A 19,718-nucleotide genomic window follows, 5' to 3' on the forward strand; every position below is an offset into this window, starting at 1 on the left:
ACCCGCTACATCATGGATACACACAACATGACAACAAGCAAAGCAACGGGACGGGAATAAGTGGATATCTCCCTCACAAGTACTCCGTACGACCTCAGCTGAACCCTCCACCTGCCCGCAGCCCAGCAGTGTCCATCAACCCCCACCCAACCCCATCCAATTGGCCACATCAATATTAACCTCCATTCCTTCAGCAATCAGCATCCATCCAGTAATCTACTAGGTATTTTTCTCAATTTGCACGGCCACACATCGGCTGGCATCCCCTCCCAAAATCCAATCAGAGTGAAAAAACAAAAATAAAGCGCAAGGCACCATGCATCATTCCCGTGCTAAAAAAAAAATCTTTGTACTCATAGAAAACGGCAGCGGCACACGGGTGAGTCCACCCCATTCTCAGCCCTTTTTTTCTTGTGGGGGTTGTCGACTCTGACTCAAGGATCAGGTAAGTATTCAGCTGGGCTGTTCGTCTTAAGGTAATCCCCGACTCCACGGTTCAAATGCACGTTCGGTATCTCCGGCAGAGGAGCTTTACAGATAGTAAGCTACTGTACATACAGTCAATGGTAAAACACCAACCCCACTGTCCAGCTCTGATGTTCGCCCAGAGATTTTTTCCGATCGGAATCGTTTGAATCCGCAAATCGGATTAGCCATTAGCAAGATATTTGGCCGGTTGCTTGTTTCAGGCTCTGGACTGTACCAGGTACGAAGGTACCCACGGTAGATGATGGATTTGATGCTCTCATGATGCCGCTTGAGTTGCACTGTACTGTACATCCGCTGCGGGTGTTGTCTAGTGTCCCATTCCTGAACAAAAAGACAGTCAGACATGGTGTTTCCCTATCCGTCTCCACTTCTAACCGCCGGACCCACTGAAGCGAAACGGAGTTTGCCGTCGGTTGGAAAATGTACAGTAAACGATGTCACCATCTAACTATGTAGGGCACTCACTATACAGTGGGCTCAGCATATTCACCAGCTTGTTCTGGGAAGAGCGAGACGAGTCACACTCGATCTTTGAGTAGGTAGATATACTCCAAGCAGAAAGAATAGAAACAGAAAAGAAGTTATGCAATATAGTCGGAGTACAGGACTGTACATCGAGTTGAAAACACATCCATCCAACCAATTCACGTCTAGCGTAAAGCATCACATCCAGGGATATCATAAACCGTCAACACATACTCAAAACACGACAAGAAGAAACTGAAACCCAAGAAAAAGGTAAGCCCAAACATTCCACACATAACAGCTTTTCCTTCTCGAAACCCATCGATTGCAAGCGACCAGCGCCGAGCAACAATAGAGAAACATGCATCCAGTGGACGCTTTCCAACCGGTACTGTAGTCCCGTGAATAACGGCATCATCGTATCCATACACCACTCAGACTCGCTGCTCTATCGCAGGCTTTGACACACAAAAAATCTCACGGGTGAGACCGAATCCATTGAAGGATTGTAGGCAGAGAAGGGTCGTCGTTGAGCCAATGACCTGCCCGCGTGTCGGCTGCCCGCAGATCAGCCACCACGTGCTGTTCGGTCACTTGAGCCAGTTCCTGTGCGCAGTGATGGTCAGTCAGACTGGATACTACCCTGAATTGCATCAAGATTGAGAAAGGAAACTCACCGCATGGAACGTGTTGCTGGCGTTCTTCAACTGAGCCGCGTGCTGCGGTCCCGGCCGCTGTCCACGCAGAATGTTTTGGCGGTTGATGACCCATCGTCTGGCGGCCGCGACCTTCAAGTAGATGCGATGCGCCTGGAATCGTCTGGCGCTAGCGTCAAGGATGACCCTGAAAGTGAGGTTAGAGTCTTGGCTAGGCTACTGAGTGAAGGGGAGAAGTGGTATATCGACATACCTCCGCAATTCCGCCTTCTCGACTTCGACGTTGCCGGCATGGGCTGGCGTCGCGCAAGGGTTGTAGTTGGATGACATCAAAGCCTGCGCAGCAGCCAGACCGTCTCGGATCACTTTATACCCCTCTTCGTTGAACTCATCTGCCGGGGCTTGGACATTCTGTTGGGAGATGTGCATGAGAAGAGTCCGGTAGTCGTTGATGAGCTCTGCCACTCGGAGGGCGCGAGCTTGGTTGACTGCGACACCCGGATCGATTAGCCTCTCTTCTTCTTGAATGGTGTTATTCCTTCCACGCATGGAACGATGGCAACACTTACGTCCGTCAGCCATGGCAGTAGTGGTGTTTGCGATATAGTAGCCAAGGAATGGCAAACGATTGGATCTTCAAAAGACTAAAGGAACCAAGTGGATTCGGCCACAGTTGGACGCCTGGCAGGAAGAAGGCCAAAAGAAAGGAGCAAGCCAATTGACTGAGAGCTCGAGGCGAAGAGGTCGTTGGGCCCAAAGGAAGAAGAGCGTTGGTTTCAGATTCTACAGTCCCATGGCTGAGGAGGCGATATCCTTTTAAGCTTATTATCCTCACCATGGTTTCAACGTCGCAATGGGGGGGGGGATTGCGCTGGAAAGGGGATCATCATCATCGTCATCCACCCACCGTGGCTGGCTGCACGCATTGGGAAGCCGATGGAGCAAGGACAAGACATCGCGGCGAGAGATGGCAGCTGGAGAACAACAGCCATAGTGGAGCAACGGCAGGAGCCAAGCCCATGAGAGCCATGTGTCGGAAGCGCTTGCAATGTCTGGGTCTCCGATTTGGAGCGAGGGCTGATATCTAGTCTAAGCGTGGGGACTATGCAGCTGGCCCTGGAACAGGAACCCAGCCCTAGGCTGATGGGGCTTGCATAAGATCATGCATACTCCGTACTTGGGGGGGAAAGAAAAAGAAAGGATACATCCGACCCAGAAGCAAGAATTCGGCAATATCCACATGAAAAACCGATAGTGGAATTTGAATTGAGGCCCAATTGACTAGATGGAACCTGATTTTGAAAAAAAGAAGATGGAATTGTAGAAAAGAATACTACAGAACCCGGATTCAACCCCACTTGTTTGTTGTGGCCGAGCGAAGAATTTGGTATGACAGAAACACAATAATATCACAATGGGTTACCGGGTTTAGGTAGACAAGACACTAGATCTCGGTAACAACCCGTGCAGTCAGATTTGTGCAATGTGCACAGATACACTGACTCGGTGGGGAAAGCGTCATCGTGGCATGTTGACTAGTGAAACGGTGGTGAAAGAGACTCCAGCTGGAGAGTCCTCGCTTCCTTACGCCACACTTCCAGTAGTACAGACCCAGTCGGAGTCATCACACTCGGAGATATGGTTAAGATGGGATAAGTGGCTGGAGCAGCAATGGCTCAGGAGTCAGGACAAGATATCAGCCACCGACAACCGTTGGCGCCGGTGACGGAGTCAACATGTATGCATTATGCGGAATAGTGACAACAATAATAATAGACTTGCCAGACAACAAATGTGCGTGATAGATGAAGAAACACAGAGAGTGAAAACTCAATGGGCAAGCCACATCTCCAGCTCAGCCACACACACCGGGCAAGAGCTGAAAGAGGAAAAGCAAACCCACGCACCAGCCTCAGGCTCGGTCTCAACTCGACTATCTTCAATTCAATTCAAACATAATACGAGTAGATTCTCCGACTCCCCATGCAGATATCGTTCTCGGTGGCAAAAACATCCAAGGCACAAGAGCTTTCATGTAAGCTCGAGCGTCGGCCACCTCACCGACAACACCTGCATTCTACGCGATTCTTACTCCATGCCCCAGTGTGATGCTACTTGTAATCAACTCCCGCAGCGGGGCCGCTGTCGTCTGCTCTCCAATATTTCATCAAGCCTGTCATCTTGCAGCAAGGGCCTCAGGTCTATCACATTGACTCTGACCCCTGCTTCCAAATCGCCACCGTCTGAAGAAACAAGCGGGACCTCTAGCTTCGCCATCTCCGACTCCGAGTAAGCGCCTGCACGGACGTCTGTCCAAGTTTTGAGATCGATCGGCAGTTGACAAGTCAAGAGGAAAGACCTAGGGAACACATCTACCAGATCGGGGGTTGGCGAATCAAGTTCCAATAGTAGCGTCAGAAAAAGTAGTATTCATGGATCGTTTGTCTCTAACAACAATGGATGCTTGCTTCCTCAACTCAATTAGTCCTTCTCGCTAATGGCCTGCAGCCGCTCGTCAATCTCGTCCTCTGTCAAGGCACGGAAGCTTGGATCTGTGCCCTCTTTGCCATCAGCCCGAGGCCCTCCGACAATGCCGATCTCTAGCTCATGTTTCTTGAAGTCGACGCTCAACACATTGCTCAAGGCGGTGATGCCCAGCTCGACCACCTCCTCCCAGCTGCCCTCGGCATAGTCCTTGTTCTTCAGCTTCTTCTCCAGGTGATTCAGCGCCTCCTGCTGCTTGGGGCCGGATGCGGTCGCCTTGTACCCGACATAGTATCCTGCCGGGTCGCACTTGTAGAGTTGGGGCCCCTTCTCATCGTCCACGGAAATCAGGGTCATGGCGACGCCGAGCGGGCGCATGTAAGCCTAAGCAGATGATTGGTATCAGTAAACGTCGCTCCCACAACCCCAGAGTGAGACGATCAAAGCACGAACCCGTTGCGTGTAGACCTGGTTGATATTCGCAAGGCGCTTGGCAAGGACATCACAGGGCATCTCGTAGCCGTACTTGTATCGGAACTCGGCCGCCTCTCCACGGGCACGGTCAACACTCGCTCTGGCATCGGCGATGGAACCGGTCATAACACATCCGACGGAAGGAGAAAGCTTGAAGATATGCGAAACGGAGGAGGGGTCGATCAATTTATCCTAGGATATATGTCAGGCCATGCTGTGCCTGCGTCCTCAGCCCCACCATGGAAACTTACAGCGACCTTCTTCTGGGACAGAACCACGGCGCAGTTCTTCCCCCTGACACCTAATGAGGTGATGTTTGCGGAGGTGATGGCCTTGAAGGCATATTCTAAGCGCCGATGGAGGTCGATGGTAAGTCAAGTGTTCTCGGTGACCGTTGGAGCGCCATCGGGGTGGGCCGGAGGGAGAGGGTTCATAACGGGCGATAGACTTACCAACTTGATACAGACGACCCTGGTCTGAGAAGATGGTAATGTGTCGATCGTAGGCGCTTCCTGTTCACAAAAGCTGTCAGTCAATCGATGAAGTCATTCGAGCCAGCACAATCGGAAGGGATCTGTTTTTACCAGACATGGCTGCGGCGGTATATGTATCTCACAGATTAGATATTCAGAGCCGATCGAGAGGAAGGACTGAGAGCAAAGAGAGATTAAGATGTGTAATGGGGAAGGATTTGGGGGAGGGAGGATAAGGATGGAGGCAGAGGACGCGTGCCAGAGGGTGCCTGGCCGAAGCTCTAAGCTTCGGGGCTCCGTTGAGTAAGCTCCAGTCACCGCCTTCCCCGTCTCTGTCAATTTGCTCTGCCACCAATACAAAGTACAGTACATTTCCTCCCAGCAACCACACAGCAGCGATACTATAATGCTTTCGAAATATACAGGCTTGATATCAAGGATTTCAGCTCTTTCATATGAAGGCTTCTAGGTATATACGGAAAGTCTATACTAACAATACATCACAAAAGAAGAAACACAACACCGTAGATCCGACAAAAGACCGCTTTTGTATGGTTGAACCAGGTATCTAGAACTTTTGAGCTCAAAATTATAGAGCTATGATAACCACCATATGTGGACGGAGATGAGTTGTCATGCACATGAAGTAGCAAAGCACAGAGACCAGTCTGCACAATTTAGGTTGAAGAACAACATATAGCATCAAGTGACTAATCACTATCGCTATCACTGCTGCTGCTGCTGCTGCTCTCGTCCGAGGATGAATCTTTCTTGGCCGGACTCTTGGTCTTGTTCTTGTCATCGCTGTCGCTGTCGCTGTCGCTGTCGCTGTCACTGTCGCTCTCGCTGCTGCTGGAGATCTCGATGATAGCGGTTCTGTTCTTCTTCTTCTTTTTGGCCGGCGTTTGGTTCTTCTTCGCCATCCGTGGGGGAGGCTTGGGCTTCTCGAGATTGAACAGGGCACCGGTGACAGCCCAGAGGATGAGCTCAGCGCGCTGTCTCTTCTGCAGCCTCTGTAGTTGCGTAGCGTCAAGGCCCTCGGTGCCTTCCAGACCTTCAAGGTTCTCTTTGCCCTCCGACAGAAGCGTCCGGAACGAGGCGACGGCCTTTTTGTGACTGGGCTCAGGAGCCACATCAGTGCTCTCCTCGGCTCCATCCGTCTTATCCTCCTCAGCTTGCGTCGTCGACTTCTTCTTCTTCTTTTCCTCCTCTTCCTGCTCCTCCACCTCCACGTCGGCCTTGACAACCTCTTCCGCAATCTCCTTCAAGCGCAGCTTGGCACCCTCACTCTTCAACCCCTGCAGATACGCCAAGAGCGCCGCATTATACCGCGCGGGGACCTGCTCCAGCGACAGCACATGCTTGAACAAGTGCGTCTCGCGGTTCTTTTGAAACTTCCACGCCGACCGGTGGTTGTGATAGAGACTGAGGTAGGAGAGGATGGGCGTCTCGTGGATTTTGACGTCAGCAGCCGTAGCGGCGGACTTGTGATCCTTGTCCTTGTTCTTCTTCTTCTTTTCCTTCTTCTTTTTCTTCTTCTCCTCCCCATCTCCTTCATAATCCATCTCCTCCGCAGCGCCGTTTACCTCTAATTGCTGTTGCTGCTGCTGCTGTTGTTCCGATCCATCGACCTCCATATCCTCCGCCTCGGAGTCTCCGCTGCCATCCTCCAGCTTCACGTCCGCCGAGAACGAGACCCTCTTCTTCTTTTTCTTCTGCTTCCGCTCTTCATCCGCAGCCGATTTGCCCTTGGTGGTAGCATTCGCCTCGTTGTCGTCGTCATCATCATCATCATCTTCTTCCAGACGTCGTTTCTTCGATTGCTTTTTCGTGTCGGCTTTTTCGCTCACGGAGTCGTCGCGCTCGTCCGTGCTGGTTTTCGTGGACTTCTTCTCCTTCTTCTTCGTCTTCTTCTTTTCGTCCTTGTCCTCCTCGACCTTTTCGTCCTGGTCCTCCTTTTCCTTCTTGGATTTCTTGTCCTTCTTCTTCTCCTTCTTCTCTTCCTTATCCTTCACCTCCTTGACCTTAACCTTAACCTTCCCCTCCTTCTTCTTCGCAACAGCCAATTCAGAAGCAGCCATAGCGATCTTCCGTCCCAATCCTAATCCTAACCCTCAATCTTCAACTCCTTGAAACGAGTACCGAAAGCCGCAACCAGTATCAACAATAAAGTCCCGTAATTTCGACCTTCCCCAACACAAGGATCCGTGTCGCGTAGCCCTCAGGATTCCGATCAAAGCAAATCACCACCCAAAATTGGAGGTGGGCACGTTGGGATCGTTGAGGGTGAACTGAAGTTGTTGTTTGCGTTGGAAACTTTTTTGGGGGGGGGGGCGGTGGAACGGGGAACGGAGGGAAATTTTCACGTGAGGACTGCGTAGTTACTCCGATGGGGTTGTTCTGCCCACCCCATCCCCCCAGGCGGGCTATTAGGTAACTTAGGTGGTAGGCTTCGTGGCTACAGGCCAGGATGGAATGGCTCCAGTAAACGAGAAGGCTTGTTGTTGGTTATATTCCATGATAAGGGTTGCTTCCCAATGCTGCTGGTTGTTGGTATTGTGTCGTACTGTGTTGTACAGTACAGCGATTGATCTCGATGATTGATCTCAGTTTATGCTGAAGATAATTGTCTGTCTCTTCGAACACCGCAATCATCGTCGTCATCATCATTAAGCTTACAACGGACCTGTGTATGTACATGTACAAGCTTTTGTTTGCTGCTGCCGTGTCACTGTCATCCAACCCAGTTCATAAAAACAAAAACAAAATCCGAAACCCCCCAATGATATCAACCACTGAACACGATGAACCCATGATCCCAAGATGAAAACGCACAATACCCCGAGAGAACACCCCCAGCCGCCGGCAAATCTAGCTAGCCCTTGAAGGTCGATCGCAACCAATTTCAATGCAGAAGACAAAAATGAATAGAAGAGAGGCACAGGGTCAGCTGGCACTCCCGCTCTCATTCCCATTGCCGCTCGTTCTCGGATCTTTCCTCTCCCGTCGGGCTGTCGGTTCCTTGGACGCAGATGCCGGTCTGCTTTCTTCCATCACGATGGTGGAAGTAGTCGCAGAAGTAGCAGCTTCATTGGCGGCGGCCGCCCTTCGCCTCGCCCTGTGTTTGTCACGCGAGCTCCCGGACCCGGTGCTTCGGCGTTTCCGGGCCGGTTGATAGACGTCGTTGAAATTCATAACGACGCCAAGAAAGCGCATGTCCACGTCCGGCTGGTATGCGAGGTCGCCCAGAAAGACGTTGAGCCGGGATCGAAACTCGGCGGAAAGGTCGCGGAGACGGGCCTGTAGGGATGCGAGCATCTGATCGTCTGCGGAGAGGTCTCCGTGGTCGGCGAGCGATGACGGAGTGCCGATGTCGTCACCGCCTAGGTTGGGAGTGAATGCTGCCAGAGATGGGGACATGGATGAGACTGAATCTTTATGGGCCCGGGTTCGTCTGGAGGAGGATGAAAGGACGTCGCTGTCAGTGAGGCCCCACCGGCCTTGGGCGGTGCGTGTCTCGATTTTCGCGCTCAGTTCTTGTCTACGCGTGAACTCGGCGACGGAGAAGGAGTAGAGGCCGTCCACGGCGTCTTTGTAGGCCAACATGACCTTGAGGATGTAGTGCAATTGGCTGAGGAAGTCCTCTTCCTGGGGAGTGGTGGTGGTGGTCTTGGGTACAGCAGGGGAGCCCAAGAGGCCCTTGCGCGTGATGGATTCGAGATATTCCTTGTGGGCCCCAATCAGGTCGTCCAGTGTGCAGCCGGGCTTCGAGATAGATGCTTGTAGTTTATCCCAGCTGGCCTCGATGACTTCGAAGAGGATATAAAACTGAAGCTGACAGACAAAATGGATCATCTCGGCGATGACACATCGTGCTCTCTTCCAGTCTGAGCCGACCTTGTCGTTGACGCTACCTAGCACGCCGCGAGCACCTGTCATGCATCGACGCCAGGTGCTTCCCAGGGCGAACTCGACGCGCTTTATACGCCACAGAAAGTTGAACACTTTCAAGTACTGGCTCGATGCATATTGTGTTATGACCACGTCGACTGGAGCATCAACCTTGTATTCGAGTGTGAAACAGTCCCAGCCGCTCTCGCCATGGCTGTACTCTAACATCCGAGCATCCAGCCGTCTGAGCACGTCTGGGGAGTCGTACTGCGCGTTGGAAGCACGGATTGCATGTTCCAGTTGCGCAGTCAACGTATGTCTGTATTGCGAGTGGGCTGGACGATCAAGATTGGACGCCAGCGATTCCATCAACAGGGCAATGAAATCACCCTGGCCCAAAAGCATGTACTTCTTCAGCGCTTGAAGGTGCTCAAAGAGCTTGAATTTGTCGTCCATGAGGTAGATCAACCGCGCCATAGTTGTCTTGTGGGCTTCGTCAATTGATGCCTCGAGACCAGCCGTATCGCCATAATGCAGTTCTTTCGAGGTTTCTTTAGAGTATTCTTCCACCCATCCAGAGTTTCCACAGTCGTAGCGGATGAAATTCAAAGACTTGCCGATCCGGAGGATTTTCTGTGCAAAGTCCTGTGTTATGATGGATGGCACCATTTCTTCGGCAAGCGTGTACTTATCGTCCCAGACAGAAGTCGCGGTTCGACGCGGATCTACATTGGGTCTGGATTCCGGCTCGACCACAAAAAATTCTTTGTATGGATCCGAAAGCTCACCGTCATAGATCCATGACCGCAGCATGTCGTAGAAGGGTCGAGTCACATGGGCGAGAAGCTTTTCCGCGAAGTCACGTACGAAAGGGTCTCCGTGAGAGGTTGAGAGACCGTGGATCAGCGAAATCAGTTGGCCGCCTTTCTTGTCTACGAGCAAGATATCAGAAAGGTATACTATCATGAAGAAAGCCATAGTACTTACGCTGTGCCTCCTCGACAATCAGGTTCATCAACCGTAGCGCCATCGTCGCGTCCCTTGTCCAGACAACACATCGCTTTAGCGTGACGCCGCTGGCGGCCGTGCTTCTGGGATTGTTAGGGTCTGGTGGTGAAGCCAAGGCCCTTCGAATCTCTCCTTCCAAGGTAGCGACTAGACCCAGATAGGATTGAAGCTTGTTGGCAAGGGCTGCTTGGAGGCTTTGACTCAAGAGTCCACTTGTCGGACTCCCCACGAAAGCCGATACGCCGCGATACAACAGGCACGGCTCGGCAAGGGAATTTAGCAGAGATATTATAGGTACCGGCACAGAGGGAGGCAGATTCAAAATTGTCGAGGATTCGAATTGTAGGTTCGAGGAAGATAACCCTTGCAGATTGAAAGGAAGGTCACGGAGCAGTCGCGGTTCCTGGGGTGCATCTGATTTTGGTCGCTGTTCCGAGTCCGCCTCCGGCTGCACACCTTTTGGCTCTTCGAGAGGATGATCTCGTACCCCTGTATTGGCACGACTACGCGTGACCCGCACATCTCGGGATCTTGCCGCTGGTGCAGAGGTCTCCGGCTCCAACTCCGGCTCCCTCTCCGGTCCCATCTCTTGCTGCCGTCTCAGCGCAGCTTGCCGTTCGATTCGCGCGGGGATCTGCGATGCCGAAGAGCTGGCAGCAGGCCCGTCCTCGTCTGAGATTTCCGATACCCTGGGCCCGCGGCCCGGGTTTATCCTCTGGTTCTTGAACAGGGGACTTTGCAGGTGCACCGGCTCGAACTGAGGACTTCGGCTACCACCCTCAAACCCCTGCTCTTCATCGTCATCCGTGCTCGAGAGTCGATAGAGGAGATAGAGGATCGCCCACTTTTGAGACAGGACCGGCTGGGTCAACAGGCGCGAGTAGAGATTGGAAAATCGAACTGCTTGTTCGGGGCTGTCGTTCTCACGCAGAAGTTTCCGCTTTATGAGGTCCACCGCGTTGTTGACATTCTCTCCGCCGGCTAAGCTTCCGCGGCGATTGACGCCATACGTCGTGGGACCGGACGGTGATGCTAGGTCGCTCGAGGTGGTGGTGTAGGAATTGATGATGATCCACGAGCGCTCGAGGTATGTTTGGTGTCGTCTTTCTTCAGCTGCGGCCAAGGCCTCCTCCGCATCGCCTTCGTACTCGCCCCGAAGATCCGAATGCGACAACGGAGGGGTGAGGGAGTCGACGAGCTGCGAGAGCGCGTCATCGATGCGCCGTGGTCGTGCGGGTTGGCGGGCGGACATGGTTGGTGGTATGTTCAGGGTTTGCCTGCTATGTGTCGTGGCTATCTCTGGTCTGTTAGAGCCCACAGGTATAAATGCAATAGTCCAATAAACTATTCACTCGGGAAATAGTTGGGGATCGGCCTGAGGACGCGGCGAGAGGTGGGAGGTATATGCTGCACGGTTCCACTTTACTGGATCGTTGTCGAGCAACGCATGGCGACCTACACCAGTGTAGGCAGCCGCTTCATGAAATTATCGCATGAAATCCAGGAAACTTGGAGGTGTTGAGGAAAGCGCATTGGAAGGCCGCCTCGACCGCGTAGAAGGAACATCCCCGATGGGGGTGAGTGTGTTTGTGTTTGTCCGGTTTGAGTGGTTTGCCGCGTCCCGCCAAGCCCTCCCTCACTGCCCGTCTGTATACCTAGTCTATAAGTTACGGAATACTCATTCATCGACTCGTCATGAAATTGGGTTTTTCATAGTCAGTCGGTACGCTTTCTGACATGCTACAAGAGCACATTCATCGTACAGCTAGACCTACACTTGGCAGGTAGCCAGCAGAGCGACTAAGAACTACACTACGAAAAAGTACAAACTCAGGAGGCAGATGGCTGGCTGCTTTGAGAGTAGTTGGCGAGGAGAGAACCAGGAATCAAGTCAAGCCAATTCAAGTCAATTCAAGTCAATTCAACCCAATGCGTGGTCTGTCGAGAAGTAGATGACTCAAATAGAAATAGCATCCATGTTATTGTCCCCTAGTAAGACACGCTAAAAAAGGCAGCAATCCCAAACAACCCTAACGTTAACCCATGAAAAAGAAAAGCCCCCGGTAACCCCGAAGAAACCCCTTTTTAAAGCAAAGCAAAGGTAGAAGTAAATGAAAGAAAGAAAGAAAAAATGTAAGAATAAAACAGAAGCATGGGACACAAATAGCCAACAGTACAGAGCTTAAAAAGAAGCCGGGCTGGACTGGCACCGATATGGCATCTGCTCTCTGCAATGTTCAGTGCGGTCCAAGAGCTAATCATAGAATAAAATCAATCGTGTACACGGCTCATTATCGTCGGAGCCCCTGGGCAGGAATTGGCGGCCCTTGCATTCCCATTTGGCTTGGGATATTATAGGGGTGAGCATCAAATCCGGTCGCCATGCCGTTCATCATTAGAGGGCCGAGACCCTGGGCTTGCGAGACTGGGCAGTCTTTATGCGCAAGCAATAAAGTCTTGAGGTTGACAATCTCTTCCCGCAACTGAGTAACAGTGGCGGTAAGTGCATCGTTCTCAGAGGTGAATAGTTCAACCTTAGCCTGAAGGTTAGCGAGCCACTGCTTCTTTCGTTGACGACATTTCAGTGCCGCGACCCTGACGCTGCCTGTTAGCATAACCGTTTGAATTGGACGACAGGTACCAGAAAATTTAGCTCACCTGTTCCTTTCCAGGAAGTTCTTTCTCTTCTCTTCATCAGTCATCTTCTTCGTGTCTGCCGTGCCCTTCTTCTTCATATCGTCCTCATCATCATCCGAGTCACCGATATCCGAAGGAGGTTCGGTACTACCACTGTTACTCGTTTTAACCTTCTTGTTGGCACCCTTGGGTGCATCCTCAGCCTTGCGCCTGTTGTTCGCGGCGGCACCAGTCTTGGCAGCAGTGGCCTTCTTAGCCTTACCCTTGGCAGCAGGCTTCGTTTGTTCGCCTTGCATATCAGAGGCATCACTTGACGACCGGCCGCCGTGGGCCAACCCATTAATGTTCTGCGAGTTACGTCTATCAGCGCCAGCGTCGAGGGATTGTTCATTGGACTGAATGTTCTGTGGCTGAATTGATGTCTGGTTGGCAACAGGGAATTGGTTAGGGTTTGCCTGTCCACCCTTGGCTAGCATGAACAGTCCATTAGCTGCATCAGCAGCATCATGGTGACCGAAGGGGTCGGCTCCTGCTGGCTGGCTTGGTTTGATATCCATGTTGGAGGACTGTGATGCTGGATCGGATTCAACGGCTGGATTAGACGTGGGACCATTAAGGCTATTCTTCTTCGCAGCATTCAAAGCAGTCCGGTGGAACTCGATGGTGGATGGCGTCGCACCACCACTTTGCAGCTGTTGAAGGAGTGCCTGGGAGTTTGGACTAGGGGCAGGGAACATAGAGCCTCCTCCACCAGGAGTCAGGCCAGTACGGAGAGAGGATTCGTTGGGAGTAGGGAATCCCCGGCCAATACTATCGAAGTAATCATTGGAGCCGGTCGGGCCTGCGAGCATGGCTGGGCTAAGAGGCCCAGAGCGCAACGAGTTGGACCAGCCGTAGCCACCGCCGGCTGAGGTAGTGCCAGGCAGGGCAGGAGAAGTGAGAGCTGCAACAGGAGGAAGTATGGATTTGCCTGGCGTTTCGCCAGAACCACCGCCACTGAAGGACTGCTCGAAGGGGTTGGGTTCCAGAGAAAAGGGATTATGAACCGAGTTGAAGTAGTCGGGGGTATCAGTAGCACTTGTTATGGCTGGTCGCGGAGGAGGCGCCAACGAGGTTTGAGAGTCTACATCAGGCTTGGAATCTTTGACATCCGACGACGGCGCCCGGGAGTCTGTCGCTCAAAGGAAGATCGCGTCAGTAATGCAGCCAAGAGGGTAGATGAAGCCCAAAGCGCGACGACAATAGTCAATAGGTCAAGGGTGTGATGATGGAAGTGATGGTTAGGATGCGAACGACGATGTCGTGTTCGCATCGCATGGACGGGTAGGGATCTGAAGGGATCTGATAACGATAGCCATCGATGACGCCAATTGTGAGGTCATCCCGATGGCGAGGGCGTTGAACAAAACATTTGAGGAACAGTGGCGTACAACCAAGCCCAAACAGGCCAAGACTTAACAAGGAGAGCATAGGGAGAAATGCAGAGTACAATAGCGATTTTGCATAAGGCAAAAGGTAAAGGTACTGCGAATCCACGCGCACACGGAGGATCAAAACCCATCATGACACACACACACACACTCACTCACCTTCGCTCTCGAGACCAGCTTTTTTCGCGTCCATTGGCGATGAATTACGATGCGAAGGATTATTCGGCAAGCTGGTCGAAATAGTCGTAGCGACGACCGCAGACATAGTCTCTGAGGGGGGTGATGGTCGGTATATTAAAAGCGAGGGAGTCGGCAGGTGACTTTTGGGGGGGGTGGGTGGTGGACGGGCAGGGAGAAAAATAAAAGAAAAATAAGGGCTAAGAGCGAGCGGATGAAGTGGCAAAGACCAGAACAGATGGCGACGACTAGAACAAGGATAACAGATACAGGTAGAAAGAAGAGAAAGCAAGGCCTGACGCCGACTCTCTGGTCAATCGACTTGTTGTCGTCCGGTTGTTCAGTCGCGAAATAGAGATTGGGGATGGGAAGTACTGTAGTTCAACCCGAGGAGGGTCACTGGACTGGCGTAAGTAAGATGATAATAGTAGTAGTTGATGGTGGTAGTATGAGTAGAAGGTGGAAAGGGAAGAAAGAAAAGTTGTGACGTAGGCAGGCCCGGAGAAGTTTTAGTTTTAGGGGAGGGGAGGGAAGGAGGGAGGGGAGGCGGTCGAATGTCGTGAGCTAAGCCTAGCCTAAAATGAACTCGACTCGTTTTCTCTTTTTCTCTTTTTCTCTTTTTCTTCGGTCTTATTATTATGTCACGTCCGGAACCATGCAACCCTGAACTACAAAAAGCCCACGGGTACCAGCCAAAGTGCAACCCTCACCAATAATGAAGATAATTTGTTTCTTTTCGGAGATTCTCTCCTTTTTTTGAATGGATACTTGCTTTTTGCGGTCATCCTTCTTACAAGGTTCTAGGATCTATATCTACTCAGCCGTTCTTTCTGGAAGCTTTTTTTTTTTGGCCTTCCCTCTTTTTTCTTTAATACTGTATCTGTCTCCGGGCAGATTCTTCCAAAGCCTTCGGAATAGATTATTGATAGCCAACGGGAAGAAAAGGAGACCCAGAGGGGAAAAGGACCAACCGAAAAAAAAAGAAAGAAAAAAGTTGACTAGACCAGGGAAAAAAAAATTGACTGGATGATTATGCAGGCGAATGCTGGCTGGCCCTTACTTGGACAGAAGAACTTGGGTCTTGGAGATGGTGGGCTCTCGGGAACACTTTTCAACCAATGTGACGAGCGGAATCCGGGTGGACGTGATCGTTGAAAATGACGGCGGAAAAACTGGCGAGTTTAACAACCGAGGACAAGGTCTTTTTCCTGCGCTTGCTCGCTGTTTCGGCCTCGGGTTACAAGAATGTTGCTTCGCTATCCAGGGGTAGAAAATAGGTTGGGGGGAGGTAGGCACAAGAAGTGCAACCACTTTCTACATAATTCTTAATTTTCTAGTTCCGTACTACGAGGTGCAACAAGCAGGCCAGAACTGACTGATGACTGACTTGACTGCAGTGACTGTGGCAGAAGCAGAAGCAGAAGCAGAAGCAGAAACAGCAGCAGCAGCAGCAGCAGAAGAAGAAGGGGGGTTTGATTTGGCAGCAATGGATGAGATCACGGTGACGACGACAGGAATTTTTTCTTCGATGTCCAACTAAAGTCCGCCCCACTTGGCTCCCTTAGTTCAGCCACTCACGGGCCCGTTTGTGAGCCCCCGCCCAGGCGAACGAATCACGAATCGGACGCTATGTTTGTCCGGCTGCAGGGCGGTCAGGATCTGCGTCGACTCAGTGGTCGAGACTGCAGTCGAGGGTGACATGAATCGCCGGCATGAATGGATGAATGGCTCATTGACGGCCCTCTTCCCAGGGCTCAGGATTGGCTCAAGCAGGTTATGCTTCCACACCACCACCCCCCCGGGACCCCTCCTCTCCCCTTCCATCTCCGGCTCCAATTTCAACTTAACCTGTTCTGCTGGTTTCAGGGGGAATCTTCTTCGGAACGTTGAGTGACACATCTTCTCCATGATTGGATCGTCCTCGATGACGCAATGCTCCGGAACGTTCGTCCCGTGGATTTTATCACGTGATACCCTTGTCGCGGTATCTCATTGGCATCGAAACCGGTTCGGTAGGAGTCTCTATTGGGTTGCCACCCCAATCTTTGGATGGCTGATCGGACTCGGCCAGATGGTGTGAGCCTTCCATGCCGAGGAGGAAAGACTTGGGAGGAGGAGTAAGTTTGGAGTTCATTGTGTCTCTCCACATGGAGCCCCAACAGGCCGGCCAGAACACACCTATCGATAGTCGATAGTCGATAATTGATAGTCGATAAGCCGATCGCTGTCCAAGTTCTTGCTGTGAATATTTTGTGGCCGTTCATGCTCAGCATCGTTCTTGTGGTGTCCACTTTAGACTTTTCCAGGTGGCAGGCACCCTCCCAAAGCCGGGTCTCCAGGTGCGGGAGGCTTATTCCCCTTAGCTTCCCCCAAAACGGAGCACAGGCACGCAACTGCATTTTATGCAAAGGAGAAATGAGCTAGCAAGGCCGGATAGCCCAGGGTGCATGATAGATCCATGGCGCGTGTTTTACCGAGTACTCATCCATCTTACATACATTGTATGGTAGACTCGGCTATAGGCATTCCGTGTCAAAGTGGGAACAACACCAATTGACACGGATTGTTTTCCATAGACTATTTTGGGGGCAAACACGTGGATCCAAGTTAGACGATGTCCAAAGATGCAGCCAGTGGTTGTATTGGATTCTCTGGTGGAGGTACGGAGTATTAAAAATGACTCTAGCACCGGATCTTGCAATCCGCCTATAAGAAGGTATCACGGCTAGTCCATCATTCAACAATTGTACCTCTAATTCGCGATTCCATTGAAGCTATCGGCTGAGGCGAAAGCAGTCTTTTGCCATTTGACCTTGGAGGGAGGTAGATCATGATGCAGTCGGACATTATCAACCGACGTCCAAGCTACACCATCGCTCATGGACTGTACCACTTCCAGACCGGCTGAGTTGGAAGCACTGTACAGGTACAGATACAGGTATTGCGAGATAGAGCTAGACTGGCAGTCTTCTTTAAGGTTCATGCTATCTCTGTTTTAGGTTGAAACATGAGTAGATTGAGCAATATAATATGTGATCCACGGCATGTAGAGCCTCATTTTACGCGGAGGATGTTGTGGTGATGAGGTGCTCCGTGCTTGCCAGCGCTACTCTATTTGATGCACAATGCACTAACTACACTTGGAATCACATTCTTCTCCAACTGTAGACCTACCAGACATCTATGCAGGTTGAACCTCAGCTTTATTGCCATCTATAATATTTCCGCGGCTTGATAGCATGAGTGTGAATGATCAAGTGCCACTAAAGAGGGTCCCAAAGAAGACAAGGAGTAGACATCCTTTTGTATAAGCGATGCAAACTCCTGCTTGGCTAATCCCGATGCTGACTGAACGTATCATGACAACCGCATCACCGATGAGTGTTGAAGGGATTCCAGGCAATATGGGGCCACTGCATGGACTTGATCGCAAGACCGTTCAGGTCGGAGTGTACTCAAAAGAGAGTTTCCCAAGACCACTGGGCAACCGGCTGCTAGCCGTTGCAGAGGGACTTGATCTCCGACACATTCAGGGGGTGTGTCAATCTGCGGAAGGCGTCTGAGATGGGGATGGACTGCATGTCGCGCGGGGGGAGGGGGGGGTGATTCGAAGCGATAGGGAGCGATAACTCTATACAGACTACATAACTTGATGAGTGCGCGGGGTTGTTGCGGCGCCTGAGGCAGAAGACAAGGTAAAATGACCCGTGATGGCTCTAGCACGTAGCACGTGGCACGTGCCGCTTGAGCAACTGCTGAAAAGAGCTGAGACAAGAACCGCCTGCTGTCTCTGGCGCTGTACGACTCTCGCGAACCATTGTTGCTGTATAGAAGTACCTTCCAAGTGGCCTGTCAATTTACCTCCCTCAACTACTAGTTAGCGTGGGGTGACGCAGCTCTTCTTACGAAACTTCTCGAAATCCCACCGACCGCCTTATCCGAAGGTTTCAGGACTCTGCGGGGAACCCGTAAGTTACGTGGTAAAGTCCAAGCTCCAAATCAACACTGCAAGTCTGTCAAGCGCTAACTAAAGCTTACTCCTTTTTTACCTCTGTTCTCCAGACCAGATACACAACCAAAACCATAGTCTTGAACCTTTCCCTATTTTTCGACCCCCTACCATGTCCTCCGCTGTCGTGCATAGCGACGACCTCATGGAGCCCACGCTCCAGTCGGTTGTCAACCAGAAAACCTTGCGCTGGATCTTCGTCGGTGGTAAGGGAGGTGTCGGCAAGACTACGACCTCCTGCTCGCTTGCGATTCAGCTGGCCAAAGTCCGCAAGTCCGTTCTGCTTATTTCCACCGACCCCGCACACAACCTGAGCGATGCCTTTGGACAGAAGTTTGGAAAGGAGGCTCGACTGGTCGATGGCTATACCAATTTGAGCGCCATGGAGATCGACCCCAATGGCAGTATCCAGGACCTTTTGGCTAGTGGTGAAGGCCAGGGAGATGATCCTTTGTCCGGGATGGGTGTGGGCGGCATGATGCAGGATCTGGCTTTCAGCGTACGCTCCGCGCCCCATGGCGTTTGCGCGCATGCATCACGGAGCTTACATTGGCTAACGATTGGTTCACTAGATCCCCGGTGTTGACGAAGCCATGTCCTTCGCTGAGGTCTTGAAGCAAGTCAAGTCCCTGTCCTACGAGGTTATCGTTTTCGACACTGCGCCCACCGGCCACACTCTCCGCTTCCTCCAATTCCCCACCGTCCTCGAGAAGGCTCTCGCGAAACTGTCGCAGCTGTCCTCCCAGTTTGGCCCTATGCTCAACTCCATTCTGGGCTCCCGTGGAGCTTTGCCCGGCGGTCAGAATATCGACGAGCTGTTGCAGAAGATGGAGTCTCTCCGGGAGACGATTAGCGAGGTGAACTCCCAGTTCAAGGATGCCGACCTTACCACCTTCGTCTGCGTCTGCATCGCTGAGTTCCTGTCTCTGTACGAAACCGAGCGCATGATTCAGGAGTTGACCAGCTACAACATCGACACCCATGCTATCGTCGTCAACCAACTGTTATTCCCCAAGCAGAGCAGCGCGTGCGAACAGTGTAACGCACGCAGAAAGATGCAGAAGAAGTACCTTGAGCAGATCGGGGAACTCTACGAGGACTTCAACGTTGTCCGGATGCCTTTGTTGGTTGAGGAAGTCAGAGGAAAGGAGAAGCTTGAGAAGTATGTGATGACCTAGCAGTGTCCGAGTAGCTCAGACACATTGAAAGTCGATGCTAATTCAGGAAACAGGTTTAGCGACATGCTTGTGAACCCATATGTTCCCCCGGAGGGCAACTAATGGATGCAGAACGATTCTTTGCATGATATTTTGCTGCAAGTATGCCTTTTGTCTGGATGAGTCACGAAAAGATCATAGACAGTAATGCAAGAAGCGTTTTGGTGATTCTGAATATTGATCTTCCCTTCTTGAGCTGGGGAATTGTACTAGCTCAAGAGGTTTGTCTTCCGCATCAGCATGTTGATTTGGATCTCTGTACTATGACTTTACCTTCTGCCTGCAGCTCCATCTATACTCTTCGATAA

General features: G+C 51.6%; 6 protein-coding genes across 6 annotated transcripts; 1 reads left to right on the forward strand and 5 right to left on the reverse strand.

Moving 5' to 3' along the window:
- Positions 1-1,431: 1,431 nt before the first annotated feature.
- On the reverse strand, positions 1,432-2,192 carry BO66DRAFT_436425 (uncharacterized protein; the record flags this gene model as incomplete). Its single annotated transcript, XM_025650925.1, has 4 exons — positions 1,432-1,560; positions 1,632-1,797; positions 1,864-2,098; positions 2,180-2,192. 4 exons carry the CDS (start codon positions 2,190-2,192, stop codon positions 1,432-1,434), a joined length of 543 nt encoding a protein of 180 aa, XP_025506175.1.
- A 1,410-nt stretch (positions 2,193-3,602) lies between these two features.
- prs2 (proteasome core particle subunit alpha 1) lies at positions 3,603-5,198 on the reverse strand. The gene is made up of 5 exons (XM_025646921.1): positions 5,153-5,198; positions 5,021-5,080; positions 4,820-4,914; positions 4,548-4,760; positions 3,603-4,478 (listed from the first exon to the last, which is right to left on the reverse strand). The coding sequence occupies exons 1-5, from the start codon at positions 5,157-5,159 to the stop codon at positions 4,092-4,094; spliced, it is 762 nt and encodes a 253-aa protein (XP_025506176.1). The 5' UTR covers positions 5,160-5,198; the 3' UTR covers positions 3,603-4,091.
- Positions 5,199-5,437: 239 nt separating this feature from the next.
- On the reverse strand, positions 5,438-7,384 carry BO66DRAFT_33609 (WKF domain-containing protein). Its single transcript, XM_025644264.1, has one exon. It carries the CDS (start codon positions 7,120-7,122, stop codon positions 5,752-5,754), a length of 1,371 nt encoding a protein of 456 aa, XP_025506177.1. The 5' UTR covers positions 7,123-7,384; the 3' UTR covers positions 5,438-5,751.
- Positions 7,385-7,864: 480 nt separating this feature from the next.
- BO66DRAFT_33612 (tubulin gamma complex associated family protein) lies at positions 7,865-11,305 on the reverse strand. Its single transcript, XM_025644267.1, has 2 exons — positions 9,920-11,305; positions 7,865-9,864 (listed from the first exon to the last, which is right to left on the reverse strand). Exons 1-2 carry the CDS (start codon positions 11,190-11,192, stop codon positions 7,988-7,990), a joined length of 3,150 nt encoding a protein of 1,049 aa, XP_025506178.1. The 5' UTR covers positions 11,193-11,305; the 3' UTR covers positions 7,865-7,987.
- Positions 11,306-11,835: 530 nt separating this feature from the next.
- Positions 11,836-14,306, reverse strand: atfA (bZIP transcription factor atfA). Its single transcript, XM_025646922.1, has 3 exons — positions 14,167-14,306; positions 12,599-13,748; positions 11,836-12,535 (listed from the first exon to the last, which is right to left on the reverse strand). Exons 1-3 carry the CDS (start codon positions 14,270-14,272, stop codon positions 12,232-12,234), a joined length of 1,560 nt encoding a protein of 519 aa, XP_025506179.1. The 5' UTR covers positions 14,273-14,306; the 3' UTR covers positions 11,836-12,231.
- A 3,999-nt stretch (positions 14,307-18,305) lies between these two features.
- BO66DRAFT_317516 (ArsA family ATPase) lies at positions 18,306-19,473 on the forward strand (the record flags this gene model as incomplete). Its single annotated transcript, XM_025643565.1, has 3 exons — positions 18,306-18,692; positions 18,766-19,355; positions 19,425-19,473. 3 exons carry the CDS (start codon positions 18,306-18,308, stop codon positions 19,471-19,473), a joined length of 1,026 nt encoding a protein of 341 aa, XP_025506180.1.
- Between the last annotated feature and the right edge of the window lie 245 nt (positions 19,474-19,718).

This window comes from Aspergillus aculeatinus, assembly GCF_003184765.1.
Source record: "Aspergillus aculeatinus CBS 121060 unplaced genomic scaffold BO66scaffold_12, whole genome shotgun sequence".
In the NCBI taxonomy this organism is placed as follows: domain Eukaryota; kingdom Fungi; phylum Ascomycota; class Eurotiomycetes; order Eurotiales; family Aspergillaceae; genus Aspergillus; species Aspergillus aculeatinus.

Bases quoted from the DNA above. Each gene is read 5' to 3' on its own strand.
- prs2 (XM_025646921.1), bottom strand. The intron at 4,761-4,819 runs GTAAGTTTCCAT...CATATATCCTAG, and splicing joins TGTCCCAGAAGAAGGTCGCT to GATAAATTGATCGACCCCTC. The intron at 4,479-4,547 runs GTTCGTGCTTTG...TCATCTGCTTAG, and splicing joins ACCAGGTCTACACGCAACGG to GCTTACATGCGCCCGCTCGG.
- BO66DRAFT_33609 (XM_025644264.1), bottom strand. From the start codon at position 7,122: ATGGCTGCTTCTGAATTGGCTGTTGCGAAGAAGAAGGAGGGGAAGGTT.
- BO66DRAFT_33612 (XM_025644267.1), bottom strand. From the start codon at position 11,192: ATGTCCGCCCGCCAACCCGCACGACCACGGCGCATCGATGACGCGCTC. The intron at 9,865-9,919 runs GTAAGTACTATG...TCTTGCTCGTAG, and splicing joins GATTGTCGAGGAGGCACAGC to ACAAGAAAGGCGGCCAACTG.
- atfA (XM_025646922.1), bottom strand. From the start codon at position 14,272: ATGTCTGCGGTCGTCGCTACGACTATTTCGACCAGCTTGCCGAATAAT. The intron at 13,749-14,166 runs GTGAGTGAGTGT...TTTGAGCGACAG, and splicing joins AGCTGGTCTCGAGAGCGAAG to ACTCCCGGGCGCCGTCGTCG. The intron at 12,536-12,598 runs GTGAGCTAAATT...AGGCAGCGTCAG, and splicing joins AACTTCCTGGAAAGGAACAG to GGTCGCGGCACTGAAATGTC.